We start from the raw sequence: 17,027 nt of genomic DNA on the forward strand, positions 1-17,027 counted from the left end.
ATGAGCCTCTATGTCAGTGGCAACCTGTGGGTCGAGACCCCGGGGCGGGGGGGGGGGGGGGGGGGGGGGGGGGGGGGGTTGATGACACTTTCACAGGGTCACCTAAGACCATCAGAAAACACAGACATTTACAATATGTTTCACAACAGTAGCAAAATTACAGTTATGAAGTAGCAACAAAAAATTTTATGGTTGGGGGTCACCACAACATGAGGAACTGTATTAAAAGGTTGCAGCATTAGGAAAGTTGAGAACCATGGCTCTGAGTGATTGTGTGCGCTTTGAGAGATTTGCCAATTAGTTGGAAGAATATGAATTTTGTATGTATGCCTTTAAGATCTCTGCCAATGCAACCAAGTTTGTGTTTAGTACTGCAACTACATGCTTGGCGTGTTGTGTTGGCCATCAGGATCTCTTGGATCTTATCACACCGTGATTCAGGCCTGTGACATTTTCTGTGTCTATAGAACTAGGTATGATTTTATATTAATTTTAATGTTGCTGATATTTGTTAACACTGCACAGGCTGGGTTTATATACTAATCTGAGCATTTGGTCCTGTAAAGTTGCATTCAATGTTTACTTTCTGGCCAATTATTCATACAAATGATATGTAGGGGAAGTTGCTATACCTTCAGGGTAATAACCTATGTCTGGGCAATATAAAATACACCCTAACATCAGTGATGAGTTTGAAAGTAAGGTATCAGAATTTGAAAACAATATTTTGTGCACCATGTATAGCCTAACGGACTGTAAAAGGGGGGGATTAAAACCACTTTCTCAAGGTCTCAAGCTACTTAGGATCAACAGTGTTTTTTCATGGTTCTCAATCCCCTGCACCCACCTTTCGAACCAATTAACCACCCATTTCCTGAGACGCTCCCAAGCGTCCATCTCACTCCCTCTGTCCTCCTCAGTCATCGCTCCCCTTCCCTTCTCAGGCTGCCTCCTTCTGCTGTCTCATCTGCCCCTCACTGCAGAGTCAGCCATCCCTCCCAACAGCGTCCACTCTTCTTTCGACACCGCATACCTCCTCCTATGTAGACATTCCTAAAGCTACAACTCTCACCACACCAGGTTCTGTTCAGTACTAACCAGGCATTTCCATGTGGGTATTCATCCAGTCTATCTAATATGTAGGCCAACTATAATCCTGTTTTATTTTGTGTCTGCCCAGCTCCTAGGAGCCTGTCACTCATATGCAAAGCACAGGGGCTGCCCTTGCATTTGCAGCAATCCTGCCTCAGCCCTAGAGGGCTGGGATGATAGACATGCATCACCATGCCTAGCATCACACTCTGCTTCAAGCAACTACATGACACCTACCTGAACCACAGTGACTTCACATGGCACTCTTGACCCTTGCTCAGCACTGTCCTTCCCAACACTGGCAGTCCAAATAAGCACACAAGCCTGGGACCATTTCCCATTTCCTCTATCAAAACTTCCTCCAAAATTTTCACTAACCTTGAGTTCTCCTCTCCCTGACATTGTAAGCCATGCACCACAACTAAAATTTATCATCTCCTTTTCATTCTCACTATCAAGCTTGTTCTGATGTGCTGGTCTTCTCTTCCTGCACAGAATGCATGTGCTCTTCGAAGGTGGGAAGCAGAATCGTTATCCCCTTGTCGGATAACCCCAGTGGCCTGGAACACACTGCTCGTGTAAGCAGACAGGCCCCTTCTACTTGTGTTTTGTGGTCACTTAAAAATACCCCACCAATAATAGTTTCCTCACATATTCTTAATCCCTTTGAACTTTGTGTTCTGTTTGGACACTGTCTCAAACATTCTTTGAAGAGCAGGAAAAACAACAAACATACATGTTGCTAGGTAGAGAGCAGGCATGCTAGGAACACTGAACTTAGAGCATCATTTTTATCTCTATCAAAAGAGTACAGTGGATCATGTATCTGTTCACAGTTGGTCCCAGAGAAACACAGACACAGCATGTGGACTTGGAGAGGCGCACTAAGTCACACACAGAGAATGACAGCGGACCCATAAAGAAATGATAAAATTTTAAGATGGCAGATATGCTGATTATACTGATTAGATCATTGTATAGTATTGACACAATGAGAACATCATACTGCATGCAATTAATGTGTGTAATTATTATATTTTAATAAAAATAACGTTTTTAGAGATACATAAAACACCACAGCACTTTATTTTTTTATTATTTGTGTGTGTGTGTGTGTGTGTGTGTGTGTGTGTGTGTGAATGTATGCCTTGTGTGCAGATGGTTCTGGTGGCAGATATCCTAGAGCAGGAGTTACAGGCTCTAGCGAGCTATGTGTGGGTGCTGGGACCTAAACTTGTGTCCTCTGGAATAGCAGCAAATGCTCTTAACCACAGAGTCACCTCTCCAGCCCCCAACATCACATTTTAATACAACTACAAGTGTTTTCTTTATTTCTACCATCCACTTTAAGTTTCTGGCTGTTTGGATAACTTACACAATTGAACATTTTTAACATTCACATATTTTAAATATTTATTATGTTTATTTATTTATTTATTTGTTTGTTTGTTTGTTTGTTTGTGGAGAGAGGGGCACATGCACATGCAGAAGTCAAAGTCAGAAGATAATTTGTAGAAATCAGTTCTCTTCTTCCAGCATGTGGCTCCCAGGGTGACACTCACTGTCAGGCTCTGCAGCAAGCACCTTTACTCACTGAGCCAGCTGGACAACCAATTTTAATAGAGCTGTTTTCACCCTTTCTATTATTCATTCCTGTTATTAATCAAGAACACTTTGTACTCTCTTCCAATGAGAATAAAAATTCTCACCCTTGGCGCTCTCCCCCTCCACCCTCCAATCCTACTTTGTTCTGGGTTTCTTGGTTATCTGAAACTTCTCAAGTGATTTTTACATTTCCCACCTTTCCATTCTCACGACATCATATCTGATTTACCAGTGAATCAAAGTTAGAATAATTAACCTTGTCATTTTGTTCATATTCTAGACCGCTGACTCTCAAAGGTACTTGTAATTGCTTTCTAGGCCTGGGCTGTGTCTTGCTATGGGCTTTGTAGTTTACAGTTTGTTGATGAACAAAGGTTCCTGCTGTGTTGAAATATTATTCTTCAACCTTCAGTGAGTAAAGCTTGCCTAGGCAGGCTTAATGCTCATGACTTTGCACCATCTTTCTGAGTTTTAGATGATTTTTTTTTCTCCCCCAGTCACACGTACAGATCTAAAATGTGGCCACGCCTTGTTTTGTAAAACGTATAGCCCTGTATCTTCCTTTGTCTTTAAAGTATAAAAATTTGGCTAATCGGATTGTGGACATAGCTCAGTAAGTAGAGTACTGTCTCTACAAGCAAGTTTAATCATGGATCCAACTTCAATCCCCAGAACCTTCCAAAAACATGTTTTTAACATGCCCGTGTTAACATTATGAGACTCTGTCTCAAAAAAAAAATAGTCAACCCTACTTTTTAATAAAATAAAATAAAAACAACTTACCATTGCGTCAGGGGACTATGACAGAAGAGGGGGAGATCGGGGCCTGTTTGGTTGGGAGAGGGGTTGGTTTTAGTTTATTGCACTTGTTTTTCTGTTTGTTTGTTTTCTGGGACCGTTCAGAAGACTGACCAGTTATCATGGACAGAACCATAAATGTGGAAACGGGCCACTGTGTAGAATCTCAGCCTTCCGCCCTTGGATTGCTTGATTCCGGTGGATTGCTGTGAATTGCTGTGCAGTGGCACAGCCTCGTTTCTTTCATTTGGGGAAGCGAGGGGGGGTGCTCAGTAGGTAGAGTACTGCCTCTACAAGCGAGTTTAATCATGAATCCAACTTCAATCCCCAGAACCTTTGCCAGTGACTGAGGTACAATGCCAATTGCCCAACATGCAGCAGGACTGGCGGATTTTATCTAACTGTGTAAGTTTGCAAAAGTCACTGAAATGGACTATTCCATGCTTCAATGTCTTCCTACAGAAAACGGGATAATGAAAGTGCTTGGTGCTGGAAGATCACACGTGTCAGTACGGTAGTTTAGTAGTATGCCCAGAACAGTAACTCGCCGCGTTTGGGAAGCACCGTGAGTTTGAACTAGCATTGTTACCGTCGTTGCCTTTCTTGCTCTCACTATTAACCGTGTGTCTGTCACAATCCACAGGGAGGCCGAAGGAAAGCGCCCTGCCTCTGGTGGTGCCTTGCACAGAACAGGAAGCTGGTAAGTATCTCAAGAGTTGGCGTTCTTTCAGACTGGCTCATCTGGGAAGGAAGAAGGAAGCTCCACTCCCACAGCCCAGGTGCTCTGGTCATGTGGCACCCCCACACACACACAACTGCATCCCCTGCAGTGTATCAGTGACTTCTGTACTTTCAGGGTCTCCCATGGTTCATTGTGCACATGGTATCTTCTGTACGCAGTTCACAAGGCTAATGAGTTTCTCCGCATCCTCTCACACCACTGTGGCAAATAGCATACCCCACCCATGCCTCGTTGGAACCCCCACACCCACTGTGGAACCTGCCCACAGCTCTGTTAGGTTTAAGAGAAAAATCCGCCGGTTGGTGGTGGCGCACGCCTTTAATCCCAGCACTCGGGAGGCAGAGCCAGGCGGATCTCTGTGAGTTCGAGGCCAGCCTGGACTACCAAGTAAGTTCCAGGAAAGGCGCAAAGCTACACAGAGAAACCCTGTCTCGAAAAACCAAAAAAAAAAAAAAAAAAAAAAAAAAAAGAGAAAAATCCAGCTCTCCCAAATTGTCCTCTGGACTACACAGAGAGACAGACAGACAGACCGGGATCTTATGGTCAAGGTTTTAAAGAGCCATCCTCTACAGATACAGGATTACCTGAAGCAGGGATGTGAAGGTCAAGTCTGCTGGTGACCATATGTCACACCACACAGAGTGGCATTCATTACCTGAGGTAACCCTTCCCTTCCGTTCTAAGAACTATGCACATCATCTTGAAAGAGGATCCCTTCCCTCAAAGACAAAGATGCTTTAATCATTCTTACAAGACAGGTGAATAAAGTTTCAATATATTGTTTCACAATGAGAAAGCAGTGACAGAAACAAAATCCAGACTCCTTGTGTGGGAAACGAAACCTACACAGAAAGTCAGATTATGATTGTAACACAGCATTAAAGAAGAGCTGTTGGGTGCCCCAGGACGTGGCCAGTGGCATTGAGTTGCAATGTTCGTACATGCATTTATATTCTCCGCCAGTGACCCACCAATAAGAAGAAAATACTAAAGTGTTCATTGACCAAGACTCTCCCTCCTCGGGCAATGCCTGTGTGAACCATTTGAACTGATGGTTCTCACTATTCACTTTGTAAACAGAGTCATTCAGCACTTAGAAACCTCATCCTGCATACGCTTTTCCACATTTCCCAGAAATTACTTAGAGAAAAACCCAAATTCAACCCATCAATCATCAGTCACTAACCTCACTTTCTCATCAATCAATACAATACTTTACTAGCCCATTTTCATATTTTCCAGCATATTATACTAACTAAATGGACACCAGAATGAAGTAAGCATAAATTCTTGAGAATGGATTTTATCATTCTTCCATGCCCACCAAACTGTCAGAGCAGAAGAGGACTATGTGTGAAAGCACATGGAACCACGTTTTTAAGGTGGGCCAACACGGAAAGATTTTCGTCATAATGAGGTTCTACAAGACATGGATCCCTCTTCTAGCCCTGAGTAAAGCCCCTCCCCCAACACACTGTGCTGTGTGTTCACTCACCGCGTACTGGAACTTCTCATTGTAGTCACGGTCATTGGCTTTCACCACCCGCTCGACTTCTAAAGGACAGAGAAATCAGATATGGAATTCAACGTTAAACCCACAGAAACATAACTTGTTAAAGAAACATCACTGAGACTACTTTGATTTTGAGTTCTTTTCTTTGAAATTGAAGGGTGTTAGTTTCCGTCCAACCTAAACGTTGGAACACCAGTTGGAAAGTTCTAAGTGGGGCTGGGGAAGTAGACTGGGGAAATAATTTGCCAGGTAAAAGAACCTTCAAAATCAGGAGGACCTGAATTTGAATCCACAAACACACGTGAAGACTGGACATGCAGCAATGGCATCTATAATCCCAAAACTCCTCCAGGGAGATGGAGGTGGAGACAGGGAATCCCTGAAGGCTCTCAGGCTGGCTGGTGCATGCAGATGAAAATCAGCAGAGACCCTGCCTCAGACAGGTGAAAGGAAGAGCAACATGTAATTGTTCTGTGGCCTCTACATGGGCACTGTGGCATTGTGTACCCACATTTACACTCAAGAATGCACACACATACGACAATTCATGTGCTTGCACACACACACACATTTTAAAAAGTTAAGACAGTCTCAAAATGAAAAGCTATAATGTTTTTCAATATCTCTTTAATGAAATCCATAAAACAAAACACTGTATTTCTCTAGTTTGTACATCTGTTTATTCCACAGAGACCCTTTCTCTTAACTTCATGTAATTTCTAAAGGAAAAAGACCCACTAAAAGCCAAACTTACCTTGAAAATGATTTTTCTTTTCACAAAAAAAACCCCACAAAATACAACACAGGCAAATAAAATTATATAGAATTGGTCATTTAAGCCACTGACTTTATGCTTTATGTCCACAGACCAAAAGGTGGCATTTCTAAAACGCACATCACGTGATTAAGAGCCTTCAATAGACATAGCTAGTGGGTTAATCTCTTCTGAAAGGAAATGCATACACCAGTGTACACAATTAATAAATAGACAGGCCCAAATTTTGTGACAATACAAAAATTAAAATTGTCAAAGAGAAGACAGTGCCCAGTAACACTGGCCATGCATCTTCTGTAGTAAGGTGGCATGCCTCTGTCTTGTGCTTACTACAAAGCTGTTGCAATAATAGTAAAGGTTTGAGAGCAAATAATAAAAGCTATGAGGATGTTCTGCAAAGTAATTGCCAGAGATCAATCGTGGGCTTGCATGGTAAATGACTTACCCATCTGACTTGAGGGCCCTTTGATTTATCAAGAACTGATTCACAGTTCTCTCCAAAAAAAAGGACAGAGTTGTAAAATGAGTAGGTGTGCAGTACGAGACGTGTTCTTAAGCAAAAGGACAGAAAAGAGAAGTGATTTCGAGAAACGAAACTAGGTGAGAGTGCTAGAGAGGAAGAAAAGCATGCTTTAACGTCACCCATGTCAGACATCACCTGCAAAGATTGTCAAAACTGTTCCCCAAAAACTCTCCTACAGCTCACCCAACTCGTGGTGATTTGAATAAGAATGGCCCCTATAGGCTCATATATTTGAATGCTTAATCATCAGGGGTGATGCTACTTGACAGGGATTAGGAGGTATGGCCTTGTTGGAGGAAGTATGTCACTGAGAGTGGGCTTTGGGGTTTCAAATGCTCAAGTCAAGCCCAGTGTCTCTCTGCCTTCAGATCTGGATGGAGAACTCTCCACTACTCTCCAGCACCATGTCTGCCTCTCCACCACACTCCCTGCCATGATGGTAATGGACTAAACCTCTGAAACTGTAACAAGTCTCAATTAAATGCTTTCTTTCATAAGAGTTGCCATGGTCATGATGTCTCTTCACAGCAATAGAACACTGACTAAAACACCAAGACACTGCTCCTCAGTCTGAAGGTTACCCTGAAGATTGCTGATAATTAATGACAACTGTGTTTTGGGTTACATCTCCATTCCTACCATTCATGGGATGGATTGTTTGCCTAACATCCACCTGCATGGCTCTCTTGCCTGGAAAGTCGATTCTCTGTGGTTGTTCCTGCAGTCCAGCCTGAGTCATCTAGCTGCTGATAAAAACAATGCTGAACTGGTGGCATCAGTTCACAACCACGGAGTGTGCCTTCCTGAGGTGGATACCACCGGGAAGCAGCCTTCCAACCAACCAATCACTTGAAAGAAACTCTTCAATCCTGACTCTAAAAACCTGACCGTTTCTTCTTCGTGATTGTCCCACAACAAACAAAAGAGTCAAAACTCAAAATGGCACTTGGACAGTGAGACTTAAAATAACAAGGTAATTTGTGTAACACTACCTTAACCCAAAACTAATAAAAAAAAAATTCTGTAGAAAAAAGTAGTGGGTATTATTGCAAGGGTGGGCAAAGGACTCTTTCCAAATGGCAGAATTTAACCTGGCCCATCAACAAGCTGCAGTAGACTTATCAATTAGCTTCACCTCTAAATAAAAAAATCAGATATACTGATTTAAATGTTAATTGGCCTGGGCTTAGATTATACACATTCAAAGGACTGTCGTTTTCAAATTATACATTTGTGTAGTTCACATCTAGGAGCACAGATTTGTAGAATTTTACAATTCTGCAATAAATTGTACTTATTCCAACACCACAACCTTGACCCTACAAACCATAATTCTATCCACCTAGAACTACAGATAGCCACATTCTAAATTGTTTGAAATTTTATTATCGCTCTGTGTGTGGATGCATGGTGTGGGGAGACAGACGTATCACCACAGCACTGGTGCAGAGGTCGGAAGACAACTCTGTGAAGTCTAACCTCCCCTCTCACCTTTACATGGGTTCCAGGGATCAAATTCAGACCACCAGGTTTGTGTGACAAGCACCTTTACTGGCTGGGTCATCTCACTGGCCTCCATAATCATATTCTAATAGATTGCCACCAGCTCTCCCTAAATGATCAAATGTTGCTCTTGCCCCATAAGACCTGATTAGATCCAGGGAGCCCTCTTTTTTATTTTAAATCCTTGGGATTAAGTCTTAATCTTCATGTCTGCATCTTTCGTGATTACTGTCTTCATGAATTAACTTTTTGTTAATTAATTCTGGCAGATGATCTTGGTATCTTTTCATAAAACTCTAAAACATCCTGGCTTGGACTCTAAATCTTTACATTCTCTACTCTTAGCTTGGCTACACTAGGCCTGAATTATTTTTGCAAAAATTAGCTTTCTTCCACCTATTACTACAGTGTACGACAGGAAAATCACATCCTGGAAGAGGAAGCCAGAGACAAATTCCCTATAAGAATTCCCATTAGGAATGTCTTCTCTGAGATGCAATAATTTGCATCTAAATCTTTCCTAAGTTTAAATATTTAGAAACCTAAATATTTCCTGTTTCCTGAGCTCTTTCCAGGTATGATTTCTGTAATGAGAGGGGTGTGGTCACCATAGGGTATAGGATCTACAGAAGCACCCCACACCTCTATAACTAATCACCGAGTTTTTCTAGCTCCAAAAGGAGTAAGTCAGCACATGTTAATAAAAGATGTAAAGGAGCTCCCAACTTAAGATGGCAAACAAGTGCCTTCTGCCAGGCTGGCTTCTCATGTCTCAATGAAGTTACAGAAAACATGTGCAAAAGAAGAAAAATGTGCCTAGGAGAGGGCCATTGATTTTGAAGAACGCTTAGAGAGTAAAGCAGAAAGCCAAACGAGTCAGTATGACTAGAAAAAAAGACGGGAGAAAGTCCAACCAATCAAATGAAGAGTGGTCATCCCATGGAGGCCCAGGGCAACTTCTCAGAGTCAGAAGTGCAAAGACTGAGAGCGTCTTATAAACAGAGTAATGGGGCCATTCGTATACATTATCTTTGCAAAGTAATTGTCAGGGTCCTTTTTCATTCTCAAAAGTGTCTCTGTGTTGTGTAATATTAGTTGAAGATGTGTCGCATTTGTTTATGCTGTGGAATATTTGATTAATGATGCAAAGATGTGTTGCATTATTTTATGCTGCATTTGTTTGACTCTGTGCAGCTGTGTTACTTTACCTGTTTAAAACACCTGATCGGTCTAATAAAGAGCTGAACAGCCAATAGCTAGGCAGGAGAGAGAAATAGGCAGGGCTGCCAGGAGAGAATAAATAGGAGAAGAAAGGAGAAGAAAAGAGGAGTGAGAAAGAAAGAAGGAGAGAGGACACCAGGGGCCAGCCACCCAGCTACACAGCAAGCCACAGAGTAAGAAGTAAGAAAAGGTATACAAATAGGGGAAGGGAAAAGCCCAGAGGCAAAAGGTAGATGGGATAATTTAAGAAAAGCTGGCTAGAAACAAGCCAAGCTAAGGCCGATCATTTATAAGTAATAATAAGTCTCTGTGTGATTATTTGGGAGCTGGGTGTCAGGCCCACCAAAGAACAAAAAGTTAACAAAAAAAAAAAAACCTATATCTCTGTTTGGAGCTGGGAAAGGAACTAGGTTTAAATGATAAATTATATTATCACTTCAAAAGTATGATCCAAGGGCAAGAGACAATGCTGAGGCAGAATGGGCTGGTTTTTCTTATTAATTCTAATTAGTGCCTTCAATATATGCAGGAATACATGGTATCAGTGAAAGAAGAGAAAAATGATATGAACAAGGAAAAAGAGAATAAGATAAAGTTCCTGGAAGAAAATTTTCTTGGTTTTTTTTTTTGTTTTGTTTGTGTGTCTGTGTGTGCACACATGCACTTGTGTGAGTTAGCAAGTACCACCTGCAAGCAGAAGTTTGCAGAGGTCAGAAGAGGTCATCAGGTCCTCTATAACTAGAGTTACAGTTGTGAGCCACCATATGAGTGCTGGGAATCAAATTCAGGTCTCTACAAGAGCAACCAAGGCTCTTAACTGTTAAGCCCTCTCTCCAGCCCCCTGGATGAACTAGAACAAATAAAACTGAAAAAACTTGATTTAAGTGTATATCAAAATTGTAAGGTGAAGGAAATTATAAAAAAAGAAAACCAAGAAGGGAATATAGACAATAAACAGGAAGAAACGATCAAATGCACAGAAGGACTCTCTCTACTCCAGAGTAAGATGTCAGTCTTCCCCAGGCAGTGGTGGCGCATACCTTTAATCCCCAGCATTCGAGAGGCAGAAGCAAGTGGATTTCTGTGAGTATGAGGCCAGCCTGGTCTACAGAACGAGTTCCAGGACAGCATCCAAAGCTACAAAGCTACACAGAGAAACCCTCTCTTGAAAAAAAAAAGTCAGTCTTCAAAGGGAAAGGCCCACCAGATTCCAATCAGAATTCAGTAAAATGGTCTCCATAAAAGACCATCTCCAAGCCAATCACTTAAGAATGTATAACAAAAAATAATAATAATAATAGCTTAAATTTCAACATTGAGGTGGAGTAGAGAACATACAAAAGCAAAGACAACGACCAACCAAAGCCGTGACCCACACACCTGCGCAAGGTGAGCCCCGAGTGCTGCAGAAAAGCTGCGTGTCTATTGCCTTTGAAGTTTGTATTTATTATTGTGTATGTGGTGTGTGTGTGCGTGTGTGTATGTGTGTGTGCGTGAGTATGTGTGTGCACATGTGTATGTGTGTGTGCATGTGCATGAGTGTGTGTGTGTGTATGTGTGTGTGTGTGTGTGTGTGTGTGTGTGTGTGTGTGTGTGTGTGTGTGTACATGCCACAGTGTGCGTGAGGAAGCCACAGGACAACTTTGTGGAGTCAGTTCTCTCTGTCTAGGCTTACGTGGGTTCCAGGGATCAAACCCAGGTCACCAGGCCTGTGCTGCAAGCACCTTTCCCCACTGAGCCGTCTCCCCAGCCCCACTATTGATTTTTATCTTACCATCTGTTAAATAACAACAACCAAAAAACACACTTCTCGTGAAAAGCAAAATATCAATAGCTCTTGGCTCAGACATTAATTTTCTAAGAAGGCCTTATAAAGAATTCATTGTTTGACATAAATACATGAGGGGTAAAGCTTCTGGAGATGTGTTTCTCAACAACTCAGAGGATATCATCCCAAACACAACCCAGAGGGCTTTTGTCCCCATTTTCTGCTCATCCAACTAAATCAAAAAATGTGATTTAGGGTACTCAGGTGAATAAGTGAGCTGAGTCTCCTTCAAACAATCATCCTAATTATTTTTTTCTCAACCTCATTTGTGCTAAATGCTATGTGACCACAAGATTGAAATTGACCTAGAAAACAGCTAGTGAGTCACTCTGCCATGTTCCTGGTTGAATGTAAGACTCGCAAGACACAAGTCAAGTTGGTAATTGGGTTCACATGTTTTGTGGCAGCTTAGGAGACCAGCAGAGACATGTGACTGGACAGGACATCAACTTTAAGCACCTTGGTGATTCCAGGAAGTACCACAAAAAAAGGAAGAATTCTCTTAGACCTGGTTCTGAGCCCACTTCAGAATATAAAATTAGGTGATGCCTTCAATATCCTACTCCATGTAGATGACAAAAATAGCCTCCACTCTGGGGCAGGAAAGTTGTCTCCCCAGTTAGGAGCACTGACTGCTCTTGCAGACGACCAGAGTTTGATTCCCAGCACCCATGTGGCAGCTTACAACTGTCTTAACTCCAGTTACAGGGGATCTAATGCCCTCTTCTGGTCCCTACAGGCACCATGCATGTGGTACACAGACATACATGCACACACACAAAAAAAACATATGTGTGTATGTATGATAAAATTAAATAAATCTTTAAAATAAGAAAAAACAACCTTCACACCCCCCCCCATTTGCAAAGGCCAATAATATTTGATGTTTTGCTCAAACAAGTAGATCATCAATGAAGTGCTGGAAAAACACTTGTCTCTGCCCAGTGCTTGCTACTTTCTCCACAGTGACCAAATAAGGAAGTGGTCACTTAGAACAGTGAGAATTGTGGGTGTGTTTTACCTTGTTTAAGGATGATTAGCTTATAGTCCCCAGTCCTACCCTACCCCCCAAAAGTAATTATCTGGTGGGGCTAATGATTTACTAAATCCACTTTTAGTTTAAAACTTCAAAAAAAAAACTGTCAGGCGATGATGGAACACACATTTAATCCCAGCACTTGGAAGGCAGAGGCAGGAGGATCTTTGTGAGTTCAAGGACAACCTGGTCTACAGAGCTAGTTCCAGGACAGCTAGGGCTACACAGAGAAACCCTGTCTGGAAAAGCAAAAAAGAAAAGAAAGAAAGAAACTCACTGTGCTTGGGAGTGGGACAACACACATTCAATACATCCGAAAGCATTGTCAAATCACTTAAGACACAAATGTAGAAGGGGAGAGGAACTTCTAAAACACTATTTGCTGAGAGTATTTCACTACAATCAAGATACTATTTCCTATACACAAGATTTTAGGTCCCATAAAATGAGTTAGATTTAAAAAGAAAAGAAAAGCCCCCAGACGGGAAGAGGTGAGATGCTGAGGCAAGGGCTAAGTCCCACAGCTGCCCAGGAGCACTTCAGTTAAGAGCCTGTCTCCTTAGCTGTGACTCCTCAGAAGAGTACCAACACTTTGTGTGGTGATCATTTAACTAGAAAATGTGCTGGAAGCACTTTTTACACAGAAAAGTGTCATGAAATTTATATGCATGTATGAAATTTTCAAACAATAAAAATGCATACAAAAAAAGTCTTTTAAAAATAAAAAACTAAAGTCAAAATAGGTGAAGGGGGAGAATCCTCCAAATGCTTGCATTACTTCCCGAGAGAGTCTTGAAGTCATTCTCTGAACATTTCCAGTGAAAATTGGCGAATGATCATCGACTCTGCTCCAGGTCCTGGAAGGCAATGCTTACTTCTTCCTAATCTGGGCTCTTTTCCATCATAATGCACAATAAATTACAAATTCGCTCTCTCTCACTTCTGGTCAGGAAAAGAGCGCAAGTCACTTATGCCTCTTTGTTTAATCAGTTTGTCTGTGAGAGGATCTTAATCACTTAGTGTTGTTCACTACTTAATGAGAGCAGGAACTCTGTATCCAGACCAATAGCAAGAGGGGGAAGTAGGAGGTCCTCCTAGGACCCATGAGTGAGTGCAGAATTAATAAATACAACTGTCCCTCAATTACCTACCCTGCATATTTTTCCTTTGGCCAATGTGGTTTTGAAGACAACATTCAGACACTTAGTTGTATGCTCCCAAAGTCATTAAACAATGACATACCACAGAGAACTTGGGGTCCCTTTCGTGAAACCTTGATGGCATAGGCTGAGTTCTTAAGTAAGCTTGGAATGCATCCAAATACGAAAGAAAGTCTCCAAACATGAAGTATCATTTTGGGTGTGAGATTGTTATTAATTTTTCTGCAGGGGGAGTCAAATTTTTCAGAATGCTCCTTCAAGCTAAATCAATAGTGTAGGCCTTTCCCTTCCTTAATTTTCTTTCTTTAATTCATCAAAATCTGGTCAGTTGGAAGCCAGAGCAATTCACTAAAGACAGAGAAGGACGATGATTGGAGAGCTTTAAAGCTATGGGTCCAGCCTCCAGACTTTCTGATCTGACTCCAAGAGCACATCCTGATACAACTGAGAAATGCACCCTGAGCAGGGATTCCTGCTGACCTGCAGCTTCTGGGGTTTGTAGATATTTAAACAGAAAATTGAAGAGAAAAAAAATCTTCCCACAATATTATGCGCATGCGTGTGTGTGTGTGTGTGTGTGTCTGTGTGTGTGTCTGTGTGTGTGTCTGTGTGTGTGTATTGACAAAAGAGCTTGGAAATGAAGTTAGAGGATTCAGACAAATGCTAAAGGGTTTGGGGTTTGTTTTCCTCTTTCATAAGTCAATATAAATATGTTCATCAGGTCCAAGGAGTTGGAAAATTCAATTTACTGGAAACTTTTTTCCCTCTATGGCTACTATAGCTTCACAGAAAATTCATCCTTCTGGTATACCTGGACTGGATTATACAAATTACAAATAAAACTTTTAGATTAAGCCCCTGGCATTTTGTTTTCTATTCAAATAGATTCATGACTGGACACTTAAAGCCTACTATAACAATAATGACAAAAGCTGATGTTTATTGATTATTTGTTAAAAAGCTAGATTCAACCTAAAGTATTTCACAGACACTATTTCAGGAATTCTCAAAACAATATGCTATAACCCTCAAAAGTACATGCTATTCCCAGCCCCATTTTACAAATAAGGAAGCAAAGCCAGAGAAAGATGACGCCTTAGGGTCAGATCTGAAGCACAGAACTGTCTAATTCCCTAATGTCAAAGGCTTGGCAGTGAGTCTGGGAATACGGAGATGGCGGATGGCACTTTGCAGACGTGGCTAGGAAACCACAAATTGCTTTATGCCAGATTCAAGAACAGGCAGAGCAGGCCCAGGCCTCTTTCATCAGATTCAGCTGCTTCTCAGCAGGAATCCCCTGCTCAGCATGCGTACACCCCCTCCATTGCCTTCTTTTTCTGCCTCTCCCTCTTCACTTCAATTTATAAAATTTTGCCCACTTTTCCATGTCTATATTCATGTGTACATAGAAACGATTTCAAATATTAGTTGACTCGGGCCTGGATCTTGGACCATGGTCTTAACATAAGACAAGCAGCCACATTTGGGCTGTTTGACCTTGTGTTTACGCTACAAAGATGGTACCAATGATTTGTGTGAAGGCTTTCATATGACAATGACAAAGGACAGGAGGAAGTCTAGAGTCTTATATTGGCATTGGGAATATCGACAGACCCCCTACCGAGGGCACAAACAAAGCCTTCAGATAGACACTGCACTGGGACAGAATTCAGCTCATTATGAGGCTGAACATTGCCATGTGTCCTACAAGGGAGCTGATGCATCATGAGATAACTACAGATGCAGGAGCCAGCCACCTGCCAGAGATGTTGTCAGAAGGAGAGACAGACACTGAATAAACTCAAATTCAACCTTTTACCTTCAAAAACTATGGTCAAAAATGAACAAAATCTTAGTAATAAAATATAGAATGTCCACTGAAATAAAAACTACATAGTAGTTGTCATTTACTGACTAGAGATGAAATGAAAAATGAATACTCTCTGTGGTACTTTAAGTAAGAATGGCCCACATAGGCCCATAGGGAATTAGACAGTTCTGTGTTTCAAATCTGACCCTAATGCATCATCTTTCTCTGGCTTCCTTATTAACTTAAACCAATGTATGTGTTCTCTGAATAAATCAAGCCTCTAATATAAAATAAGATCACAGTTCCTGTTTTGTGTAATCTGAAAAACTCAAGCCTTACCAGGCAGCTTCTTCTGACTGCAGAACATTATCCCCTGAGTTTCACCACGTCACAAGCGCTGGCCTACATTTTTTTTAAAAAAGAAAAACACACCTTAGTATTTGAAAGATGCTCAATAGCTTTACATTCACCCTCTTCAACTGTCTTCCTACACAAATTTAGACAAGTTGCTGATATAATAAAGAACCATAAGTTTAGTGTAACATGTTTATATCTAACCAGATAATAATTCTGTGCCATTAAAAAAATACATGTTTGTATTATAAATGTATTGGGGTTCAGAAAAAGCATACTTCAAAGTGAAGGCTTTGGGAGCAATACTTCTTTCTCCTTGCCCTCCTCCTGCCCTCTAAGCTCTCATCCCTCATCTCTCTCCACAGCCCAAAGAAGACTCAGAAGTTAGAATTCCTCCTCCCAAGATCAGATCACAGAACCCAACAACCCTTTCCCTCAAATCTAGCCATAAAAGCTAAATTACTGTCCCTAAATACCACCAATCATATTTCTGTATAGAACTGTCTGTGAAGGAATTCTCCAAAGTATTTTTTTAACTAAAGGTCATAAGACCCTCATCCCCTATTTCCTAAAGGGTCCCACCCCACACCCCAGTGGAAAAAAAACATCACAAATGAAAGCCAGAAAGAATCTGGATAGATATGTGAGCATCCTCCCCTTCATCATCTTTTGTTGGCTCAAACCTTTTCTGTCCAGTCACAGGGCCACATGACTCGCTCTGCTTCTCCGAAGCTGCCCATTAAAATGGATGGTTCACCCTAGATCTTTCTTTGGATCCTCATTCTGAAGGATCCAGTGTTGTTTGTGACACCACCAAAGTTCATAGCATTTTCTCACTCCTGTTAATTTGCCTTATTGTCAATTTTTCTCAGCAGACTCGAATATGTTACATCATAAGGAAACTTGGAACTTCCTAGTAAAGACTTTATATGGCAACCCCAGATAAGCCCATATATGCACTGGATTTGATGTTAAGTTTAAATCAACTCTTCTAATTCATCCCAAACACTAGCAATTGGAATCTCTTGGGGCTGTGCAAGCATCTGCCTTTCACTGGAATGTGCTTG

The 17,027-nt window shown here is 41.4% G+C and overlaps 1 protein-coding gene across 1 annotated transcript in view; it reads right to left on the minus strand.

Annotated features, from left to right (window-relative positions):
- The window catches only part of Atp8b4 (ATPase phospholipid transporting 8B4 (putative)), a 237,398-nt gene that overhangs the window by 161,275 nt on the left and 59,096 nt on the right, over nt 1-17,027 (minus strand). Inside the window, exons 3-4 of the mRNA XM_052723786.1 lie at nt 15,946-16,008; nt 5,733-5,791 (exon numbers count right to left, since the gene is read on the minus strand). Of these exons, the coding sequence (XP_052579746.1) occupies nt 5,733-5,791; nt 15,946-15,973 (87 nt within the window). The 5' untranslated portion in view covers nt 15,974-16,008. The remainder of the gene's footprint in view (nt 1-5,732; nt 5,792-15,945; nt 16,009-17,027) is intronic.

This window comes from Peromyscus californicus, unplaced genomic scaffold (genome assembly GCF_007827085.1).
Source record: "Peromyscus californicus insignis strain IS unplaced genomic scaffold, ASM782708v3 Scaffold_7__1_contigs__length_154581171, whole genome shotgun sequence".
NCBI classification, from domain to species: Eukaryota; Metazoa; Chordata; class Mammalia; order Rodentia; family Cricetidae; genus Peromyscus; species Peromyscus californicus.